The sequence below is a fragment of the Oncorhynchus mykiss genome, chromosome 7 (assembly GCF_057628025.1).
Source record: "Oncorhynchus mykiss isolate SJ-2025 chromosome 7, ASM5762802v1, whole genome shotgun sequence".
In the NCBI taxonomy this organism is placed as follows: Eukaryota; Metazoa; Chordata; class Actinopteri; order Salmoniformes; family Salmonidae; genus Oncorhynchus; species Oncorhynchus mykiss.
The window spans coordinates 72,858,335-72,878,852 of NC_143028.1; the positions used below are offsets into that span (position 1 = coordinate 72,858,335).

The following is a 20,518-nucleotide window of genomic DNA, read 5'->3' on the forward strand; positions in this document are numbered from 1 at the left end:
TGGGCTAGGTGCAGTGACCTGTGAGCTGCTCTGACAGCTGGTGCTTAAAGCTAGTGAGGGAGATATGTGTCTCCAGCTTCAGTGATTTTTGCAGTTCGTTCCAGTCATTGGCAGCAGAGAACTGGAAGGAAAGGCGGCCAGAGGAGGAATTGGCTTTGGGGGGGACCAGTGAGGTATACCTGCTGGAGCGCGTGCTACGGGTGGGTGCTGCTATGGTGGCTAGTGAGCTGAGATAAGGCAGGGCTTTACCTAGCAAAGACTTGTAGATGACCTGGAGCCAGTGGGTTTGGCGACGAGTATGAAGCGAGGGACAGCCAACGAGAGTGTACAGGTCGCAGTGGTGGGTAGTATATGGGGCTTTGTTGACAAAACGGATGGCACTGTGATAGACTGCATCCAATTTGTTGAATAGAGTGTTGGAGGATATTTTGTAAATGACATCGCCGAAGTCGAGGATAGGTAGTATGGCCAGTTTTACGAGGGTATGTTTGGCAGCATGAGTGAAAGATGTTTTGTTGTGAAATAGGAAACTGATTCTAGATTTAATTTTGGATTGGAGATGTTTAATGTGAGTCTGGAAGGAGAGTTTACAGTCTAACCAGACACCTAGGTATTTGTAGTTGTCCACATATTCTAAGTCAGAACCGTTTAGAGTAGTGATGCTGGATGGGCGGGCAGAGATCGGTTGAAGAGCATACATTTAGTTTTACTTGCATTTAAGAGCAGTTGGAGGCCACGGAAGGAGTTGTATGACATTGAAGCTCGTCTGGAGGTTAGTTAACACAGTGTCCAAAGAAGCGCCAGATGTATGTAGAATGGTGTCGTCTGCGTAGAGGTGGATCAGAGAATCACCAGCAGCAAAAGCGACATCATTGATGTATACAGAGAAGAGAGTCAGCCCGAGAATTGAACCCTGTGGCACCCCTATAGAGACTGCCAGAGGTCCGGAAAACAGGCCCTCCGATTTGACACACTGAACTCAATCAGAGAAGTAGTTGGTGAACCAGGTGAGGCAATCATTTGAGAAGCCAAGGCTGTCGAGTCTTCTGATAAGAATGCGGTGATTGACAGAGTCGAAAGCCTTGGCCAGGTCGATGAATACGGCTGCACAGTATTGTCTCTTATTGATGGCAGTTATGATATCATTTAGGACCTTGAGCGTGGCTGAGGTGCACCCATGACCAGCTCTGAAACCAGATTTCATAGCGGAGAAGGTACGGTGGGATTCGAAATGGTCGGGAATCTGTTTTTTAACTTGGCTTTCGAAGACCTTAGTTAGAAAGGCAGGGTAGGATAAATATAGGTCTGTAGCAGTTTTGGTCTAGAGTGTCTCCACCTTTTTGAAGAGGGGGATGACCGCAGCTGCTTTCCAATCTTTGGGAATCTCAAACAAAAAATCTCAACAATTTCGGCAGATATTTTTAGAAAGAGAGGGTCCAGATTGTTTAGCCCGGCTGATTTGTAGGGTTTCAGATTTTGCAGCTCTTTCTGAACATCAGCTATCTGGATTTGGGTGAAGGAGAAATGGGGGAGGCTTGGGCGAGTTGCTGTGGGGGGTGCAGGGCATTTGACCGGGGTAGGGGTAGCCAGGTGGAAAGCATGGCTAGCCGTAGAAAAATGCTTATTGAAATGATCAGTTATAGTGGATTTATCGGTGGTGACATTGTTTCCTAGCCTCAGTGCAGTGGGTAGCTGGGAGGAGGTGTTCTTATTCTCCATGGACTTTACAGCGTCCCTGAACTTTTTGGAGTTTGTGCTACAGGATGCCTGTTAGCTTTGTGTGACAGGGGTTGTAATATAGAATTAGAGTACTGGAATGGAAATGAGCCTTCTTATGATGGTCCAAAGGTCAGCCATGTTGGTCAGGGAGTTGGTCACCCATGGTTTTCTAGTGCTGTGATAAGATATTGTGCAACACATTGAATGTGAAGAATTTATCTACACTGTATGTGTTTTTAGCTCGACAGCCAGCCAGTTTTGGAGGAATGATTCCATAATTTTGTTTAATTAACTGCAAATATGCCAACATACCATTCAAACAATGCAGTCAATCGACAGCCATACACTTGCTCAAGTCAGTTGATGATAGGACTTAGACATGTTGTAAATGCAACAAGTACTGATATTGGATCATTATAATAACACTCACAGCTTTCCAAGGAAACAAAATCTGAGACATTTATGGTCTATTTACATATATTTTAGAGGCTATAACTAGAAAATGTGTATAAAACCCATATAAACTGTATTTATAATTTGTATAACAATATTATAGGTTGACTATAATTCCATCACACAATTTCTGATACATCACATATTTTCCTGCACCTATGCCTCCTGACATTCATTCCAATTAGACTGGTTTTGGATTTCTCCCTGACCAAGGTGGCTGCCATTTTGTCCCCATTTTGGAACTTTGAGGGTTTATGACATAGCCCCTCTAGTAATATAATAGGATCTCTATGGGTTGTAATATCTTAGTACTAGGCTTAGGCTATTCAACTATTTATTGTTTTGTGATTGTAACTATGTACCACTGACATTTGGATTGTGTTATTGATCCGCAGTACACTGACTGAACTATGACCTTTGCTTCATGTCTTTGTTGTTGCGGCTCTAAAGTACACCAAATGTATTTTATATGTTTAACTTGTTATTGTTTTTTTGAACATTGTGCATAAAATAGACATACCGTAGGTGAGAAGCCCTAAATGAAGCTTTTCATTAAGCCATCAATGTTATGTTAAATTCATGAATTAAAATAAGATACTGAAAAGCATGTATGTCATAAAAATAATGTAGAAAAATGTCAGGGCTTAGCTAAACCTTCTCTTGGTTGTAGTGTGGCGACCCGTTCAAAGAAGACGACCTCGTCGTCCTCAACGGGACCAAGGAGGAGGTGGAGAAACTGAGGAAGATAATGGAGGAGAAGAGAGCCAAGGCCAAGGCAACAAAGGTTTGTGTTCCTAGAGTTTTCAAATCAAATGTTAAGGGTTAATCCTAACTTCCACTTAAAGGGATAGTTCATCCAAATTACAAAATGACATGTTGGTTGCTAGCTTTTTTGGTACACTACAATTCCAATGCAAGAATGGTACCTACAGTGGCAAGAAAAAGTATGTGAGCCCTTTGGAATTATCTGGATTTCTTCATAAATTGATCATAACATTAGATCTGATCTTCATCTAAATCACAACAACAGAATAACACAGTCTGCTTAAACTAATAACACACAAATTATTGTATTTCTGTCTGTTGAATACATCATTTAAACATTCACAGTGTAGGTTGGAAGAAGTATGTGAACGCCTAGGCTAATGACTTCTCCAAAAGCTAATTGAAGTCATGAGTCAGCTAATGAGGAGTCAAATCAATGAGACAAGATTGGAGATGTTGGTTAGAGCTACCCTGTCCTAGAAAAAACTCACAACATTTTAGTTTGCTATTCACAAGAAGCATTGCCTGATGTGAACCATGCCACGAATAAAAGATATCTCAGAAGACCCAAGATTAAGAAATGTTGAATTTCATAAAGCTGGAAAGGGTTACAAAAGTATTTATAAAAGCCTTGATGTTCATCAGTCCACAGTAAGACAAATTGTCTATAAATGGAGAAAATTCAGCACTGTTGCTACTCTCCCTAGGTGTGACCGTCCTGCAAAGATGAATGCAAGAGCACAGCGCAGAATGCTCCATGAGGTGAAGAATCCTAGTGTGTCAGCTAAAGACTTACAGAAATCTCTGGAACATGCTAACATCTCTTTTGGCGAGTCTACGATACATAAAACAGTCAACAAGAATGGTGTTCATGGGAGGATACCACGGAAGAAGTAACTGCTGTCCAAAAAAAATATTCCTGCACATCTGAAGTTCACAAAAGAGCATCTGGATGTTCCACAGCGCTACTGGCAAAATATTACGTGGACAGATTAAACTAAAGTTGAGTTGTTTGGAAGGAACACACAACACTATGTGTGGAGAAAAAAAAGGCACAGCACACCAACATCAAAACCTCAACCCAACTGTAAAGTATGGTGAAGGGAGCATCATGGTTTGGAGCTGCTTTGCTGCCTCGGGGCCTGGACAGCTTACTATCATCGTCGGAAAAACAAATTCCCAAGTTTATCAAGACATTTTGCAGGAGAATGTCATGCTTTCTGTCCACCAATTGAAGCTCAAGGACAATGACCCAAAACACAGAAGTCAATCAACAACAGAATGGCTTCAACAGAAGAAAATAAGCCTTCTGGAGTGGCCCAGTCAGAGTCCTGACCTCAACCCCATTGAGATGCTGTGTGGCATGACCTCGAGAGTGGTTCACACCAGACATCCCAAGAATATTGCTGAACTGAAACAGTTTTGTGAAGAGGAATGGTCCAAAATTCCTCCTGACCATCGTGTAGGTCTGATCCGCAACTACAGAAAATGTTTGGTTGAGGTTATTGCTGCCAAAGGAGGGTCAACCAGTTATTAAATCCAAGTGTTCACAAACTTTTCCCACCCTGAACTGTGAATGTTTACATGGTGTGTTCAATAAAGACATGAAAACATATAATTGTTTGTGTGTTATTAGTTTAAGCAGACTGTGTTTGTCTTGTTGTGACTTAGATGAAGATCTGCATAAATTGGTCACAATATTTTATCTGAAGTACAGGTAATTCCAAAGTGTTCACATTTTTGTGCTTCGTGTCCAAATCATATTTAAGTAACTTAATTGAGTTACACAATCAATTTTAAGATACTTTAGGATGATTTGGAGATGAAGCGCAAAAATTGTAATATAGGTACCATTGACTTGCAATGGATTTGTGCCACAAATGCTAAAAAGTTAGCATTTTAAACTTTGTCCATAGACTGTTTACAGCAGTGGTGTCAAAAATATTTCCGTGGAGGGCCGAGTGTTTGTGGCTTTCTGGGATTTCAATTAAATTCAGACCTAGACAACCAGGTGATGGGGGTTCCTTACTAATTAGTGAACTTAATTAATCAATGAAGTAGAAGGGTGGAGCGAAAACCTGCAGACACTTGGCCGTCCGTGGAATGAGTTTGACACATCTGGTTGACAGGGTAAGGAAACAAATTTGTAATTTGGGTGAACTATCCCTTTTAGTCAATTTTCCACCTATTCATGATGCTTGCATGATGCATTGATGTCAAAGTGTAGATTTGACTCACCATAGGTAGAAGTTAGGATTCTCCCCTAGTTATGCGAGTTGCCTGGAATTTACGGTAAAATGTTTATTTTTTATTTTTATAGAAATCAAAGAAGAGCAAATTTGCTGAGGCTGTTTCCAAGCCATCAGAGTCAAAAGGTAGGAAGTAGTGATGCACCTAGAAGACATTTTTGGCCGATACCGAAATCCAATATTTTCCTTGGCAAAAAAAACGATACCGATAACCAATATCTAACATTTTAGTAGCCTTTTTAAGCATTCTATTACAGTTAAATAGTTAACACACACATGGACACAGCGGTCTAAGGCACTGCACTGCATCTCAGTGCGAGAGGCGTCACTACAGTCCTTGGTTCGGATCCAGGCTGTATCACATCCGGCCGTGATTGGGAGTCCCATAGGGCGGCGCAGAATTGGCCCAGCCTCGTCCGGGTTTGGCCGGGGTAGGCCGTCATTTTAAATATGAATTTGTTCATCACTGACTTGCCTAGTTAAATAAAGGTTACACACACACATTCACCACACTGACCAAAAAAGTTATTTTTTTTGCATTTACGTATGTCCCCATTACCAGTAAAACATAATCAAAACCTATTTCTTTCACTTACTTGCTGTGCTGTTTCGTTGTTGATTTGTTCAGTCGTTTCATTCTCAACCAGGATTTCTATGGAACGCTGTTTGGGTCTTTGCATGTCAAAAAAGATACACATCAAATAACACTATTTGACATGTCAAATAAGCTTGCTGACCAATCAGGACCTGAATATGACTGTACTTCACATAATAATTTAACACGTTCATACATTTTTTACATAGTGTAATCAATGTGTAATAACTATCACTCGTATTTAATATGTCACCACGATTCATCTATGTATGCTATGATGCTCGTAAAGTTGTCTCGCGCACCTACGGTGCTGGTCATAAAAAAAAGCTAGCTAGCTAATGGATGCAAACAATGTTCTTCCTAAAAACATAGCAAAACGACATAATCTGGTTCAGTAGCTATATTTAGCTAGCTAACTATATAGCTAGGTGTCATCTAAAATAACCCTAATTTATAAAACAGTTGTTATTTGATTAACTGGTGGTCGGACCCATCTATGTGAAGTTATCTACAATAAGGATTAGCCACAATAATGGACTTTGCGGTTAGCCTTCAAAATAAAAGTATGTAATTGACAGTGATGCAAATGAATACAAATAGTAGAATTATGCCATAATTGAATAGATCATGCTAAACGAGGTTGGAATGTTATATGAAATCAACAAAATATAATAATTTGTTAATTTGACAAAAATCTGTTGAAATCACGCATGTATTATACTTTACAATTGTATTGGGGTCGTACTTATTTCACTATACAGTCTTACCTATGGATTGTGGATCAATGACATGGGTTATCAGTCTACTCAGTGACACCCAGAGAACATTTAGAATTGTAGCTCTTATTGCGGGACTGTGAATTGAGCCACATTTATTGTCAACCTATGTGTATTGAACACTATTCCAGAGGACAAATAATACTGCGTGGATGTTTTGTAGTCTGAGGAGGCGTTGGGAAAAAATATGTTGGGTATTGAGTAGACTGATATCCCATTTCATTGATCTCCAATCCTTAGGTAAAGCTGTACAGTGCAATATTAATGTCAATGCACACAATAGGCTGACTGGAGAGGTGATTTCACACAATCACAGTCCCGCGATAAGAGCTACAACACAAATATTTGTGTAAACTCTTCACAGTTGTGTTCTGTGGGTGTCACTGAGTAGACTGATACCCCATTTCATTGTTTCACATTCCAACATTGTTTAACATTATCTAGTCTAAATATGTCATGATTTCACCAATTGTAACCTTCTGCATCACTTATAAAGAGGTACTTTTATTTTGAAGGCAAACCGCAAATTCCACTTGTGCCTAATCCTTATTGTGGCTAGCTTCACAACACATAACCCGGTCAGGTCGAGCCTCACTAGCCAGATGAAGCTAGCTGCCTGCTTATAATGTTAGCTTTGGGCAACAGGGTTAAGTAGCTGGCCAGCTATTTATTTATTTTTTATTTTTTTAACTCTGTTTATTAAGTTTTGAACTTACATTCACAGAGACAAGACAAAGCAGTATAAATAATATACTCAACTAGAAAAAAAATACAAATAAAAATACAAATAAAAAAATAGCTTTAAAGATACCATACTTTAGACAAGTTAAACACACCGGGCAGAAGGCTACAGAGGTTAAAGGGCAATCTATAGTACAGGGACAGAGCAAACACCTCACCATTGTTCCTGTAAATAGTCATGGGATAAGGGTGGAGAAATGCATGGAGAGTCATGGCCACAGACCGACCATCCACTGGACAAAAAAAAAGTTTACAATGCTTTAAAATAAAAAAATAAAATGATTATTCATGTAGGCGTGAACAAAATGTAAAAATAACTGGGAAAAACAAGCTCACACTTCAGTCTCTGCCTGGGCAAGATGAACAAGGCATCTGCGGACCACAATCAATAAGCACATGGATCTTAATGCCCCCCCCCAGCAAAAACACAGAGAGAAACTCCTCCAACCCTTAAGTCACAGACTTATTTTAGTATTAATTGGAATGCCATCAGAGGATGGACTGTTTAAAGTAAGACCGGAATGGAGCCCAAGCCTCATCAAACAGTTTGGGGTTCCCACGTGAATTGAATTGAATTTTTTCTAATTTCAGAGAGCACAACACATCCCTCACCCAATATTTATAAGATGGGGGAGCTGCCATCTTCCAGTTCTGTAGTATTAGCCGTCTAGCTAAAAGAGTTGTATAAGCAACAGTGTCCGACTGGATTCTTGATAGGGGGGTAAGGCTGTAAGGGGAGACGGATCTATAACAGTGTCATATATATCAGAGAAACATTTAAATATTAATTCCCAGAAACCTGACAGTTTATGACAGCCCCAAAACATATGCAACAGTGGGGCTGGTTCCACCTTACATCTGACACAGGTAGGATCAAAATCAGAGAATATTCTTCCAAGTTTGGCCCCCGACCAGTGGATACGGTGAACCACCTTGAATTGAATGAGGCTGTGTCTAGTGTTAAAAGAGGACGAGTGCACCCTGTGCAGCACAGATTCCCAGGCGTCTTCCCCAAGTTCCTCCCCCAAATCCTTTTCCCATCGAGTCTTTAAAGGCACCATAGAAGGGTTCTGTAAGTCATGAATGATTGCATATACATCTGAAATTGCGCCCCTAGGAAGCTTGTTCAGCTCCAAGATGCTCTCTATAGCTGTATTCGCAGGCCTATTGGGAAATCCAGGTGTGTTAGCTCTGACAAAGTTTATAGTCTGGAGATAGCGGAAAAAGTGGGATTGGGGGAGATTGAACTTTTCCTGCAGCTGAGAAAAAGAGGCAAATGTACCATCAAATAATAATTGGGCTAGCGAGGAAAGGCCTAGTGAGTGCCAAATGCCAAAAGCCCCATCATTCAAAGATGGAGGAAATAAAATGTTCTGATTGATTGGGCCTGATAGAGAAAAGCTTCGGAGGCTAAAAGCTAAACGGAACTGATTCCAAATTTTAAGAGACTGCTTTACAATTGGGTTGGCACACCTTTTGCCTAGTGACACTGGGAGAGACGAGCACAGCACAGAGGAAAGTGCTGCAGGTTTACACGATTCAGACTCCATCTGGACCCAGAGTGGTCTAGGGCCAGTAGGATCAGTCTGCAGCCAGTACAGAACGGCTCTAAAATTTGCAGCCCAGTAGTATGTCTGAAAATTTGGTAGAGCTAAACCCCCCAATGACCTAGGCTTCTGTAAATGTTTTCTACCAATCCGTGGTACCTTGCCATCCCAAATAAAATGCATGAATGTTTGATCCAGTGAAATGAAATAAAAGATTTTGGAATAAAAATGGGTAAACATTGAAATAAATATAGAAATTTGGCCAACACATTAATTTTAATGACATTAATCCTTCCGATAAGAGAAAGGGGTAGCGAATTCCAAAAAGTAAAAGATTGTTTCAATCTGTCTGCTAGAGCAACAAAGTTTTCCTGAAACAAATTTGAATATTTCCTTGTCACTTTTACTCCCAAGTAAGTGAATTGATCCCGGACAATCCTAAACTGAGAACTTGTGAAAGAGCACTTTAAAGCAGCCTTGTTTACCGGAAAAAGCTCACTCTTGCCTAGATTCAGCTTGTACCCTGAGATTGATCCAAACTTTTTAAGAACAGATATGGCACGTGGCAATGAGGTATCGGGATTGGAGATAAACAAAAGGAGGTCGTCAGCATATAGCGAGACTTTCTGCTCCCAGCCCGCCCTGATTATGCCTTGAATGGCATCATTAGAGCGTAGTGCAATGGCGAGAGGCTTGATTGCCAAAGCAAACAACAAGGGGGAGAGTGGGCAACCCTGTCTGGATCCGCGGTGCAAGGGAAAATAGTCAGAGGACAAGTTATTAGTCCGTACCGAAGCCATGGGGGAAAAATAAAGAATCTTTATCCACGCAATGAATTTGGGGCCAAAGCCAAATCTATAAAGGGCAGCTGTTAGGTAATCCCACTCAACGCGGTCAAACGCTTTTTCGGCATCAAGTGAGACCACCACCTCCGGGTCCTCCGACGCTGGGGAGTACAGTATATTCATAAGGCGCCTAATATTGAAAAATAAATGCCTATTTCTCACAAAGCCAGTCTGGTCAGAGTGTATTACTTGGTGCAGCAAGCCTTCCATACGGATGGCTAAAAGCTTAGCTAGGATTTTGTAATCACAGTTTAAAAGCAAGATTGGGCGATAGGATCCACATTCCAGGGGTTCTTTGTTTTTCTTTAGTAGTAATGAAATTGAAGCCTGATAAAGACTAGGCGGCAGCTTTGAAGTATTGAGGCACTCTGCAAATAGTCGGGACAAGAATGGGCAAAGCAGACCAGAAAACGTCCTGTAAAATTCGGTTGGAAAACCGTCCGGACCCGGTGATTTACCACTTTTCATTGCGGACACTGCTGTTGCAATCTCCTCAGGTGTAAATTCTTCTTCTAGACAGTCATGGGAGTCTGTATCAATTGAAGGCATATTCAAGCCATTAAAGAAGGAGTCAATCAGCAAAGGGTCTTGAGGGGATTCAGAGGTGTATAGCGCAGAGTAAAATTGTTTAAATTGATCATTGATCTCTTTATGTATAACTGTGGTGGTCCTTATTTGTGGGATTAGCCGTGAGGCCTCAGATTTACGGATCTGATGTGCAAGGAGTTTACTGGCCTTGTCGCCTTGTTCATAGACTTTGTATCGAGCTCGCAAGAGTAACTGTTCAGCTTGCCTGGTAGAAAGCTCATCAAATTCAGATTGGAGTAGTTGGCGCTCTTTATGCAGATCAGAGGAAGGATCCGTAGCATACTTCTCATCCAATGTGGCTATGGACTCGCTCAGGTCCCAAAGTCGCTGGGAGCAAACTCTGTTTTGGTTGGCTGTATAAGAAATAATTTGGCCACGTAAGTATGCTTTGAGAGACTCCCATATGGTAGAGCAGGACATACCTGGTGTTGAATTAGTTTCTAGGAATAAGGTAATTTCAGAATAAATAAAATTGACAAACTCCTTATCTGAGAGTAAGCTATTTATTTTCATGAACTGAAGTTCAATAGCTAATACTTACTCACAAGAATTCTTAAATCATTGCAAAGTATCGTGAAAATGACTGCAGTGTCTACTTGTCATTGTTTTCAGGCTGGTTGTATTACTGCTAGCTAGGTACCAAGATAAAGCTAGCTAGCTAACCCAGAAGTTGCAGTCAAACAAATAATGTTTTATTACCAACGCGGTATTGTAAACACATCGTTCGGGACCGGTGTTTGCTTGTTTGCACACTTTTTTGTACAGCTTTGACAGTGCTACTGATAGCAATGGTGGAGCTTGGCTTGCACGTGCAAATTCAGAACACACAACATTTTATAATAGAACGGTGATATTTGACGTGTCAAATTAAAAGCTTATTTAACGCGTCAAATAGTGTTATTGTCAAATAGTGTTATTAGACGTGTATTTTTTTTGACATGCAAAGACCCAAACGGCGTTCTATAGTATGTTGTGAAGTTAATAGTAGTGGCGCTATAACTGTGTAACTCCGGTAGGGCAACATCTGAACAATTGCGCACTTGGTAACGTTAGTATGTACCGGTGCTCAACCAGTCACGAAAGCCAACATCACCCACAACAGAGGACGGTTGATTGTTGAGGGCAGTGAATTATATTATCTTGGCGTTTAATGGATTTCACCTTTGAGTTGTCTCGCTGAAATGTTCTTAATCTTTCAAGTGACTGCTTGACTTGTTGACTGCTCTATCCACACAGCAGACATTGTGGGCTAGGTTAGGAATGCTGTGTTGCATGTGTAGCTCTAAATTTTACGTGGTGTCATTACTTCATGTACCTACGTTATAGAGGTATGCACGTCAGCTTTGACATCGTTTTCTCACATCGGTGTTAAACTAGACATCGAGGCCGACACCGATGTTAGCCTTTTTAGCTAATATCGTCCGATTCCGATATGTTCACCGATATATTGTGCATTCCTAGTAGGAAGTGTGGAGGACATATCTTATTTTTGTTTTATACATATGTTATTCATCTACAAAACTCAAATGGGCCATGTGGACATAGTCAAATCAAATTGTATTGGTCACCTGCACCGAATACAACGGGTGTAGACTACTGTGTAATGCATACCCATTCCCAACAGTGCAGAGTTAAAAAGTAACACAACATTTTAATTAAAAAAGTACTTTAAAGTTAGTAATGAGGCTATATACATGAGTACCAGTACTGAGTCAATGTACAGCCGTACGGGGTACAGTATGTACGTGTAGGTAGGGGTAAAAGTGACCAGGCAATCAGGATATATAATAATCAGTGTAGCTGCAGTGTACGTAAAGTGTGTGTGGGCAGAGTGTGTGGGCAGAGTCTAGTGAGTGTGCAAAGAGCCAGCAAGGGGGTCAGTACAAAAATAATTAAGGTAAAGACATACACTGAATATAAACGCAACTTGTAAACATGTTGGTCCCATGTTTCAGGAGCTGAAATAAAAGCTTATTTCTCTCAAATTTTGTGCATAAATTTGTTTATATCCCTGTTAGTGAGCATTTCATCTTTGCCAAGATAATCCATCCACAAGTCTGGTGTGGCATATAAAGAAGCTGATTACACAGTATGATCATTACACAGGTGCACCTTGTGCTGGGGACAATTAATTACCACTCAAATGTGCAGTTTTGTCACACAACACAATGCCACAGATGTCTTAAGTTTTTATGGAGCGTACAATTGGCATGTTGACTGCAATAATGTCCACCAGAGCTGTTGCCAGAGGATTTAATGTTAATTTCTCTACCATAAGCCTACTCCAGCGGTGTGCTGATGTCAACGTTGTGAACAGGGTGCCCCAGGATGGCGGTGGGGTTATTGTATGGGGAGGTATAAGCTATGGACAATGAACACAATTTTCTCTATGGAAATTTGAATGCAAATGTACACTGACAAGATCCTGAGGCCTATTGCTGTGCCATCCATCCGCTCCCATCACCTCACGTTTCAGTATGATAATTCACAGCTCCATGTCACAAGGATCTCTGTACACAATTCCTGGAAGCTGAAAATGTCCGGTGTTTCTGTACTGCACATGGGGCGGCAGGGTAGCCTAGTGGTTAGAGCATTGGACTAGTAACTGGAAGGTTGCAAGTTCAAATCCCCGAGCTGACAAGGTACAAATATGTCGTTCTGCTCCTGAACAGGCAGTTAACCCACTGTTCAGGAGTGTCATTGAAAATAAGAATTTGTTCTTAACTGACTTGCCTAGTTAAATAAAGGTAAAATAAATTTAAAAAAATAGATGGAGTTTGCATAACAAATGGCCACTGGATTGATGCAAATAATCATGATATTATCCTGCCAGGAAGGCTAGTTAACATTAAATTGAGGTTTTTGGGAAAGCCTTTCCATATACCAGAAGACAGTTAGGTCTACCATTAGCATCTATATTTTTCCTGTTCCTTAATTGTTTGAAACCTGGATGTTTTACTTCATATTATGGAGGCATACCCAGCCAAAGTCCGACCATAGAAATATCTAATTTAAATATTTTTTAAACATTTCATTGTTTAGCAGCCAAAGGCTGGCATCCTAGTCATATTAGAAACCCATGATAGTTGTTGCATCTTTAGATCTCCCGTTTGTACATTTCTACTGTACATTTCCATCTCTGGCCAAGAAGCCGGTCACGTGCATTTTAGAACAGTTTTTTCCCCCATAAATTGCATTTTGGATCATTTGCGCGTAGGCTTAAGTGTGTATATTGCTGCGCCTAAAATGTGAATAAAAAATGATTTATAAATTTTAAGATTAACATTCATGATCTGTTCCATCAGCCTTATTAATTGATACAGCTTATACCTCCACTACACTACTTTGATTCGCATCAGTGGGGATTAAGAAGTGAGAATATGCAATGCCCACTGAAAAAAGTAGTATACACCATATTACTCACCATTGTACAAACACTGTGTGAACTTGGTTCAGACAGTCATATTTTGAGCAGGTACTTCTGCGGTCTGGCTTGGAGAGAGGCAAGACTCCCTGCTCAGCTCTCTTTCTCTCTCGTGGTTTCCTGTTTTAGCCTAAAATGATTAAACAATGCACTACTTGATGAGTGAACAAGGCGTTTGATGAAAAACAAGTTTTGTTTTTTCCATTTATGTTTTGAGGTTTGACTTTAGCACGTAGGGCGCACCGATTGGTTTCACCTCGTTAGTATGTGTTACACCTGTACTGGTTGCCATCTCGTTAGTAGGAAAGTGTTTCACCTGTGCTGGTCCAAGTGCTATTGGCAGCGGTCTAAGGCACTGCATCTCAGTGCAAGAGGTGTCACTACAGTCCCTGGTTCAAATCCAGGCTGTATCACATCTGGCCGTGATTGGGAGTCTTATAGGGTGTCGCACAATTGGCCCAGCGTTGTCTGGGTTTGGCTAGGCCGCCATTGTAAATAAGAATTTGTTCTTAACTGACTTGCCTAGTTATATTAAATAAAATTGGCTGGCCCAGTGCTTCAGTTGTCTTGATAGATGTGACCAACCCAATTTTGATTTCTAGACAAACAATCCTCTATCTGGTCTTCCCTGTTTTAAATTTTGCTCCACGTTTTGGTCTGCTTCCTATTAAGTTTTGTGTAGGTTTTTCTTTTCATTGCCTCTTCTTCTGCAAATTTAGTGTGCGCTCGTTGTGTGTGTCTTTTAGGTTCCAGTTGTTGTTGCTAGTCAGTGGACACACCCATGAGTGTCTTTCAGAACCCCTCCTAAAACCACACGTGTTATGTTTTGATTGTTGTCAGTAACCCTTTGTTAGTTCCCTTTCTGTTTGGGTGACATTATTCTTGCTGGGGAACATACAGTTGAAGTTTTACATACACTTAGGTTTTAACCACTCCCCAAATTTCTTGTTAAAACCTCTTGCTCCCACCTGAGACGCAGACGTCTCATCTAGACACCTGGAAATGCAAATGCGCTACGCTAATTGCTAAATGTACTCGTTAAAACTCAAACGTTCATTAAAACACACATGCAGGGTATTGAATTAAAGCTACACTCGTTGTGAATCTAGCCAACAGATTTTTAAAATGCTTTTCGGCGAAAGCATGAGAAGCTATTATCTGATAGCATGCAACACCCCAATATACCTGAATGGGACGTAAACAAAAGAATTAGCGTAGCCGGCGCTACACAAAACGCAGAAATAAAATATAAAAAATTCATTACCTTTGATGATATTCTTTGTTGGCACTCCTATATGTTCCATAAACATCACAATTGGGTCTTTTTCCCGATTAAATCCGTCCATGTATGCCCAAAATATCCATTTGTATAGCCTGTCTGGTTCAGGAAAAAAGCTCCCTTCCAAAACGCAACGTCATTTTTTAAAATTATATAAGTTGCCTATATTCTTTGACAAAACACTTCAACCTACTTTTGTAACCCAACTTTAGGTATTTGTAAACGTTAATAATCGATCAAATTGATCACTGGGCGATCTGTATTCAATAGCAGCTACTCAAGAAAACGTTGTCCTTTGTCTCTCTTCCAAAATCGATTCCTGTGTGCTGGACGAAATGAAGGATCTATTTGTCATTACACAAAGGATTTTTGTCAATGAAAATGACGTTTTTGGCGACATCGTGTGGAAGTTGTAGGAACTGCAAGCTCCCGGCTATATATTTTTGCTTGCAATAAACAATTCAGAGACTGGCGGATTAATACTTTTCAGTGTTTTTTGTGACCAGGTTTTTCTTGGGATTTCGCTTGCTGTTCACGTTCTGTTATAGTCAGACATTATTTAACCAGTTTTAGAAACTTCAGAGTGTTTTCTATCCACACATACTAATCATATGCATATACTATATTCCTGGCATGAGTAGCAGGACGCTGAAATGTTGCGCGATTTTTAACAGAATGTTCGAAAAAGTAGGGGGTAGACTGAAGAGGTTTTTAACAAACTATAGTTTTGGCAAGTCGGTTAGGACATCTACTTTGTGCATGACACAAGTCATTTTTCAAATAATTGTTTACAGACAGATTATTTCACTTATAATTCACTGTATCACAATTCCAGTGGGTCAGAAGTTTACATACACTAAGTTGGCTGTGCCTTTAACTTCTCTAGGGTAGGGGGCACTATTTTCACCTCCAGATGAAAAGTGTGCCCAAAGTAAACTGCCTGCTATTCAGACCCAGAAACTAGGATATGCATATAATGGTAGAAAACACTCTTAAAGTTTCCAAAACTGTTAAAATAATTACTGTGAGTATAACAGAACTGATTTGGCAGACGAAAACCTGAGAAAAATCCATCCAGGAAGTAGGATTTTCTTTTTTTGGGGGGGGGGGGGGGGGTTCTATTCAATGCCACTACAGTATCCATTGACTTGGGACTCTAATTTCACTTCCTATGCCTTCCACAGTCTTTACAATTTTTTTCAGACTTGTATTCTGAAAAATGAGGGAGTAAGAGCAGTCTGAATGACTGGACCCTCCAGTGTCACAGAGCTTTTTCATGCGCGTGACCGATAATGTGCCTTTCTTGTTTACCTTTTACATTGATGACGTTATTGTCCATTTGAAATATTATCGATTAATTAGGCTAAAAACAACCTTAGGATTGATTCTAAACATCGTTTGACATGTTTCTACTAACTTTACGAGTTAGTTGAGTGCAACCATATGAAGATCGTCAAAGGTAAGTGATTCATTTTATCTCTATTTCTGACTTGTGTAACTCTTCTACTTGGCTGGTTACTGTTTGTAATGATTTGTCTGCTGGGCGCTGTTCTCAGATAATCGCAGATAATCGATAATAGCCTTTTTGAAATCTGACACCATGGTTGGATTAAGAAGAAGTTTATCTTTAAACCCATGTATAACACTTGTATGCTTCATGAATTTTTATAATGAGTATTTCTATTTTTGAATTTGGCGCTCTGCAATTTCACTGGATGTTGGCCAGGTGGGAAGCTACTGCCCCACATACCCTAGAGAGGTTTTAAACAGCTTGGAAAATTCCAGAAAATGATGTCATGGCTTTAGAAGCTTCTGATAGGCTGATTGACATTGAGTCAATTGGAGGAGTACCTGTGGATGTATTTCAAGGCCTAACTTCAAACTGAGTGCCTCTTTGCTTGACATCATGGGAAAATCAAAAGAAATCAGCCAAGACCTCAGAAAAAAATGGTAGACCTCCACAAGTCTGGTTCATCCTTGGGAGTAATTTCCAAATGCCTGAAGGTACCACGTTCATCTTTACAAACAATAGTACGCAAGTATAAACACCATGGGACCACGCAGCCGTCATACCGTTCAGGAAGGAGACGCGTTCTGTCTCCTAGAGATGAACGTACTTTGGTGCGAAAAGTGCAAATCAATCCCAGAACAACAGCCTTGTGAAGATGCTGGAGGAAACCGGTACAAAAGTATCTATATCCATAGTAAAACGAGTCCTATATCGACATAACCTGAAAGGCCGCTCAGCAAGGAAGAAGCCACTGCTCCAAAACCGCAATTTAAAAAGCCAGACTACGTTTTGCAACTGCACATGGGGACAAAGATTGTACTTTTTGGAGAAATGTCCTCTGGTCTGATGAAACAAAAATAGAACTCTTTGGCCATAATGACCATTGTTATGTTTGGAGGAAAAAGGGGGATGCTTGCAAGCCGAAGAACACCATCCCAACCGTGAAGCATGGGGGTGGCAGCATCATGTTGTTGGGGTGCTTTGCTGCAGGAAGGACTGGTGTCATGAAAATGATGTGGATATATTGAAGCAACATCTCAAGACATCAGTTAGGAAGTTAAAGCTTGGTCACAAAAGTGTCTTCCAAATAGACAAAAAACTCACGCATACTTCCAAAGTTGTGGCAAAATGGCTTAAGGACAACAAAGTCAAGGTATTGGATTGGCCAATCCAAAGCCCTAACCTCAATCCTCTAGAAAATTTGTGGGCAGAACTTAAAAAGTGTGTGCGAGCAAGGAGGCCTACAAACCTGACTCAGTTACTGTAATTAAATGTTGGGAATTGTGAAAAACTGAGTTTAAATATATTTGGCTAAGTTGTATGTAAACTTCTGACTTCAGCTGTAACTATTCACATCCCTTGACTTTTTCCACATTTTTTTGTTGTTGTTACAGCCTGAATTCAAAATAGATTAATTTGACATTTTGTGTCTCTGGCCTACAAACAATACCCCATAAGTATGAACCCCCCTGGGACAATACACCTTTGGCAGCAATTACAGCTGTGAGTCTTTTGGGGTACGTTTCTAAGAGCTTTGCACACCTGGATTGTACAATAGTACGCCCATTATTCTTTTTAAAATTCTTCAATCTCTGTCAGGTTGGTTGTTGATCATTGTTTAAAACCGTTTTCAAATCTTGCCATAGCTTTTCAAGCTGATTTAAGTTAAAACTGTAACATGGCCTGAACATTTGCACCACCATGGAATGTTATTACATTGTCTATGTTCTCAATTGAAGAGAACAGGGTCCAACAAATGGAAATTAGGAAGAGGCTGTTATGGTATTCAACTTCCACTTTGACATCAAACCATTTTCAAATGTTGTAAACACAATTGATTTAACATATGATATTATTAACGGCTTGTTTATGGAAATCGTACAGCATACTTTTTTTTTTTAACCCAAAACGTGTTGTTTGTACGCTGTAAAGGAAGTGTAGCTATTCATGGAAATTCCCAAATGCTTTGAATACATTAAACATTAGTTATAAATTAACTTGGTCTTAACTTAGCTTGATCTTATCTTCATATCTTCAAGCAGTTGTCGATACGATTCACACAAACAAACCATACATCACAACATCAAATTGTACATCACAACAAATGAACAAGACACTAGGATCTGTTCTCCCTTGAGAGGTAGGCCCAACAGCACTTTGAAAGGTCTTTGTGGTTGAATCTGTGCTTCAAATTCACTGCTCGATTGAGGGACTTTATCGATAATGATTGATGTTATGGATTGTTAAAACTTTTATGTATTTCTTGTTCACATTCACCTGTTTTGTTCCTATGTAGAAAATCCAGACTCCACCGAAACCGTTTTTGCAGAGGGCAAAACTTCAACAGAAAATGACGAAGACCGCAGCCAGCCAGGTGTTTATTTGTGTATTGAACAAACGCTCATTCAATGCAGTGCACCATAGTGTGTAGCTTGCACTCATTTCATTGCTTTTTCCGACACTTTACTCCCCTTACAGTTCATATCTCAACAGCATGATGTCTTAACCCTAAAACTGTCACTGTGCCCCTGAGCAAGGCACATACCCCCTAAAGTGTTCTCCATCCTGGACTGGATTCCTGTGTGTGTGTGTGTGTGTGTGTGTGTGTGTGTGTGTGTGTGTGTGTGTGTGTGTGTGCGTGCTTATTTGAAGGCATTGGGTATACTTGATAGCCACCTACACAAATAGCTAGCTAGAACAAAGTGTTAATAAGATAAATTCCATAAAAAAGATTAAAAGCAATACAAACAAATGTTGTCCAGTAGGCATCTACTGCGGGAGCTGTGTTGTCTGTCATTTTATCACAAAAGTGGCAAAGTATTCTATTTTATGCCTAGCAATAGTGGTCATGATAGGTCATTTTGTCTTCTCACCCTAGCAGTCCCTGGGCCCTCTGGTTCTTCCAGCTCCTCCAAGGTGGTCAAACCCTTGGCGGCATCCGGAAGCTTGGCGGCATCCGGAAGCTTGGCGGAATCCGGGAGCAAGAGGTCCATCCAGTCCATGGAAGAGAAGTCAGAGACCTACAAATCTCTTTTCACCAGCCACAGTTCAGCCAAGCGCACCAAAGCCCAGACGTCCAACTGGGTCACCCACACCCCCTACCACTTCTAAATGACCCCACCATCCCTTATATCACCCCCCCCCACACACACACACACACCCCACCCCCCCACAACCAGGTGCCCCTGTGCATTTGCAGTGAGAAACACTTTGAGGTAATCCTTTATTTGAAGAGTACCTAAAAATTAAAAATAAAGTAATTTATAATCTATACTTAATGCATTCATGAGCACATGCCCGTTTCATAAATGCTTATGTCAACAACGGCAAGTTGAAATATGCAGTATAAGTGCACATTTCTGTGACAAAGGGAATATCAACTTGACACTGCTTATGAATGTGTTATATGTAGGTGATGGAGCCCTTATGGTGGTGTCATTTTAATAAAGTGTTACTGAATTAGACATGACTTTTTCTTGTAGGTATCCTTGGCTCCGGCTGGTGAATCAATACATGTGCTATAGGTTAGGGTTGCTAATTTTCCTCTTTTTTTCTATGAATTGGCTGTATTATATGTTGGTCTTATCTAGGTTATCTATCTAGTTGTTTTTTATAGATGTGGATCACTATGATTCATCTTTCGATTACGGTTTGCTATGCAATATATTATAAAAATGTTTTTAAATTATATTACAAGGATTTAGTTTATAGAAAGTGGAATAGTGAGTGTTTATTCATAACATCTTATTGCTTATGTAAGTAAACACTGTTTATACTCAATATTGACATTTCCTCCACATAACTTGTCAGCAATCAAAATATAGATTGATATACACATTTCAATGTTCATATTTGATTTTTATTTAAACGGATACCTTTTAAATACTTTTTCCAGGCTTGTTTGTTCAACCCCCAACCAAACAATGTCAAAATAAAGTATTTTTTCCCTAAAAATGGGTATTCCTTTTTATTATAGGACAACATATAGTAAGTACTGTGTACAAGTTAAGGTGCATTAAGTCGAATG

At 40.1% G+C, this 20,518-nt stretch overlaps 1 protein-coding gene and 1 long non-coding RNA gene across 11 annotated transcripts in view; one reads left to right on the plus strand and one right to left on the minus strand.

Moving 5' to 3' along the window:
* rtf2 (replication termination factor 2) overlaps positions 1 to 20,445 on the plus strand; it is a 64,153-nt gene extending 43,708 nt beyond the window's left edge. For 2 of the 10 annotated variants that reach the window (XM_021610669.3, XM_090241946.1), the window contains 4 exons: positions 2,843 to 2,956; positions 5,258 to 5,312; positions 18,788 to 18,865; positions 19,370 to 20,445. In XM_021610669.3, coding sequence (XP_021466344.2) covers positions 2,843 to 2,956; positions 5,258 to 5,312; positions 18,788 to 18,865; positions 19,370 to 19,602 — 480 coding nt within the window. In that variant the 3' untranslated portion in view covers positions 19,603 to 20,445. The remainder of the gene's footprint in view (positions 1 to 2,842; positions 2,957 to 5,257; positions 5,313 to 18,787; positions 18,866 to 19,369) is intronic. The other 8 variants (XM_036984144.2, XM_090241947.1, XM_021610670.3 and 5 more) reach the window with 5 other exon arrangements.
* Positions 1 to 20,518, minus strand: part of LOC149982671 (uncharacterized) — a 216,866-nt gene that overhangs the window by 12,516 nt on the left and 183,832 nt on the right. The window lies entirely within an intron of this gene.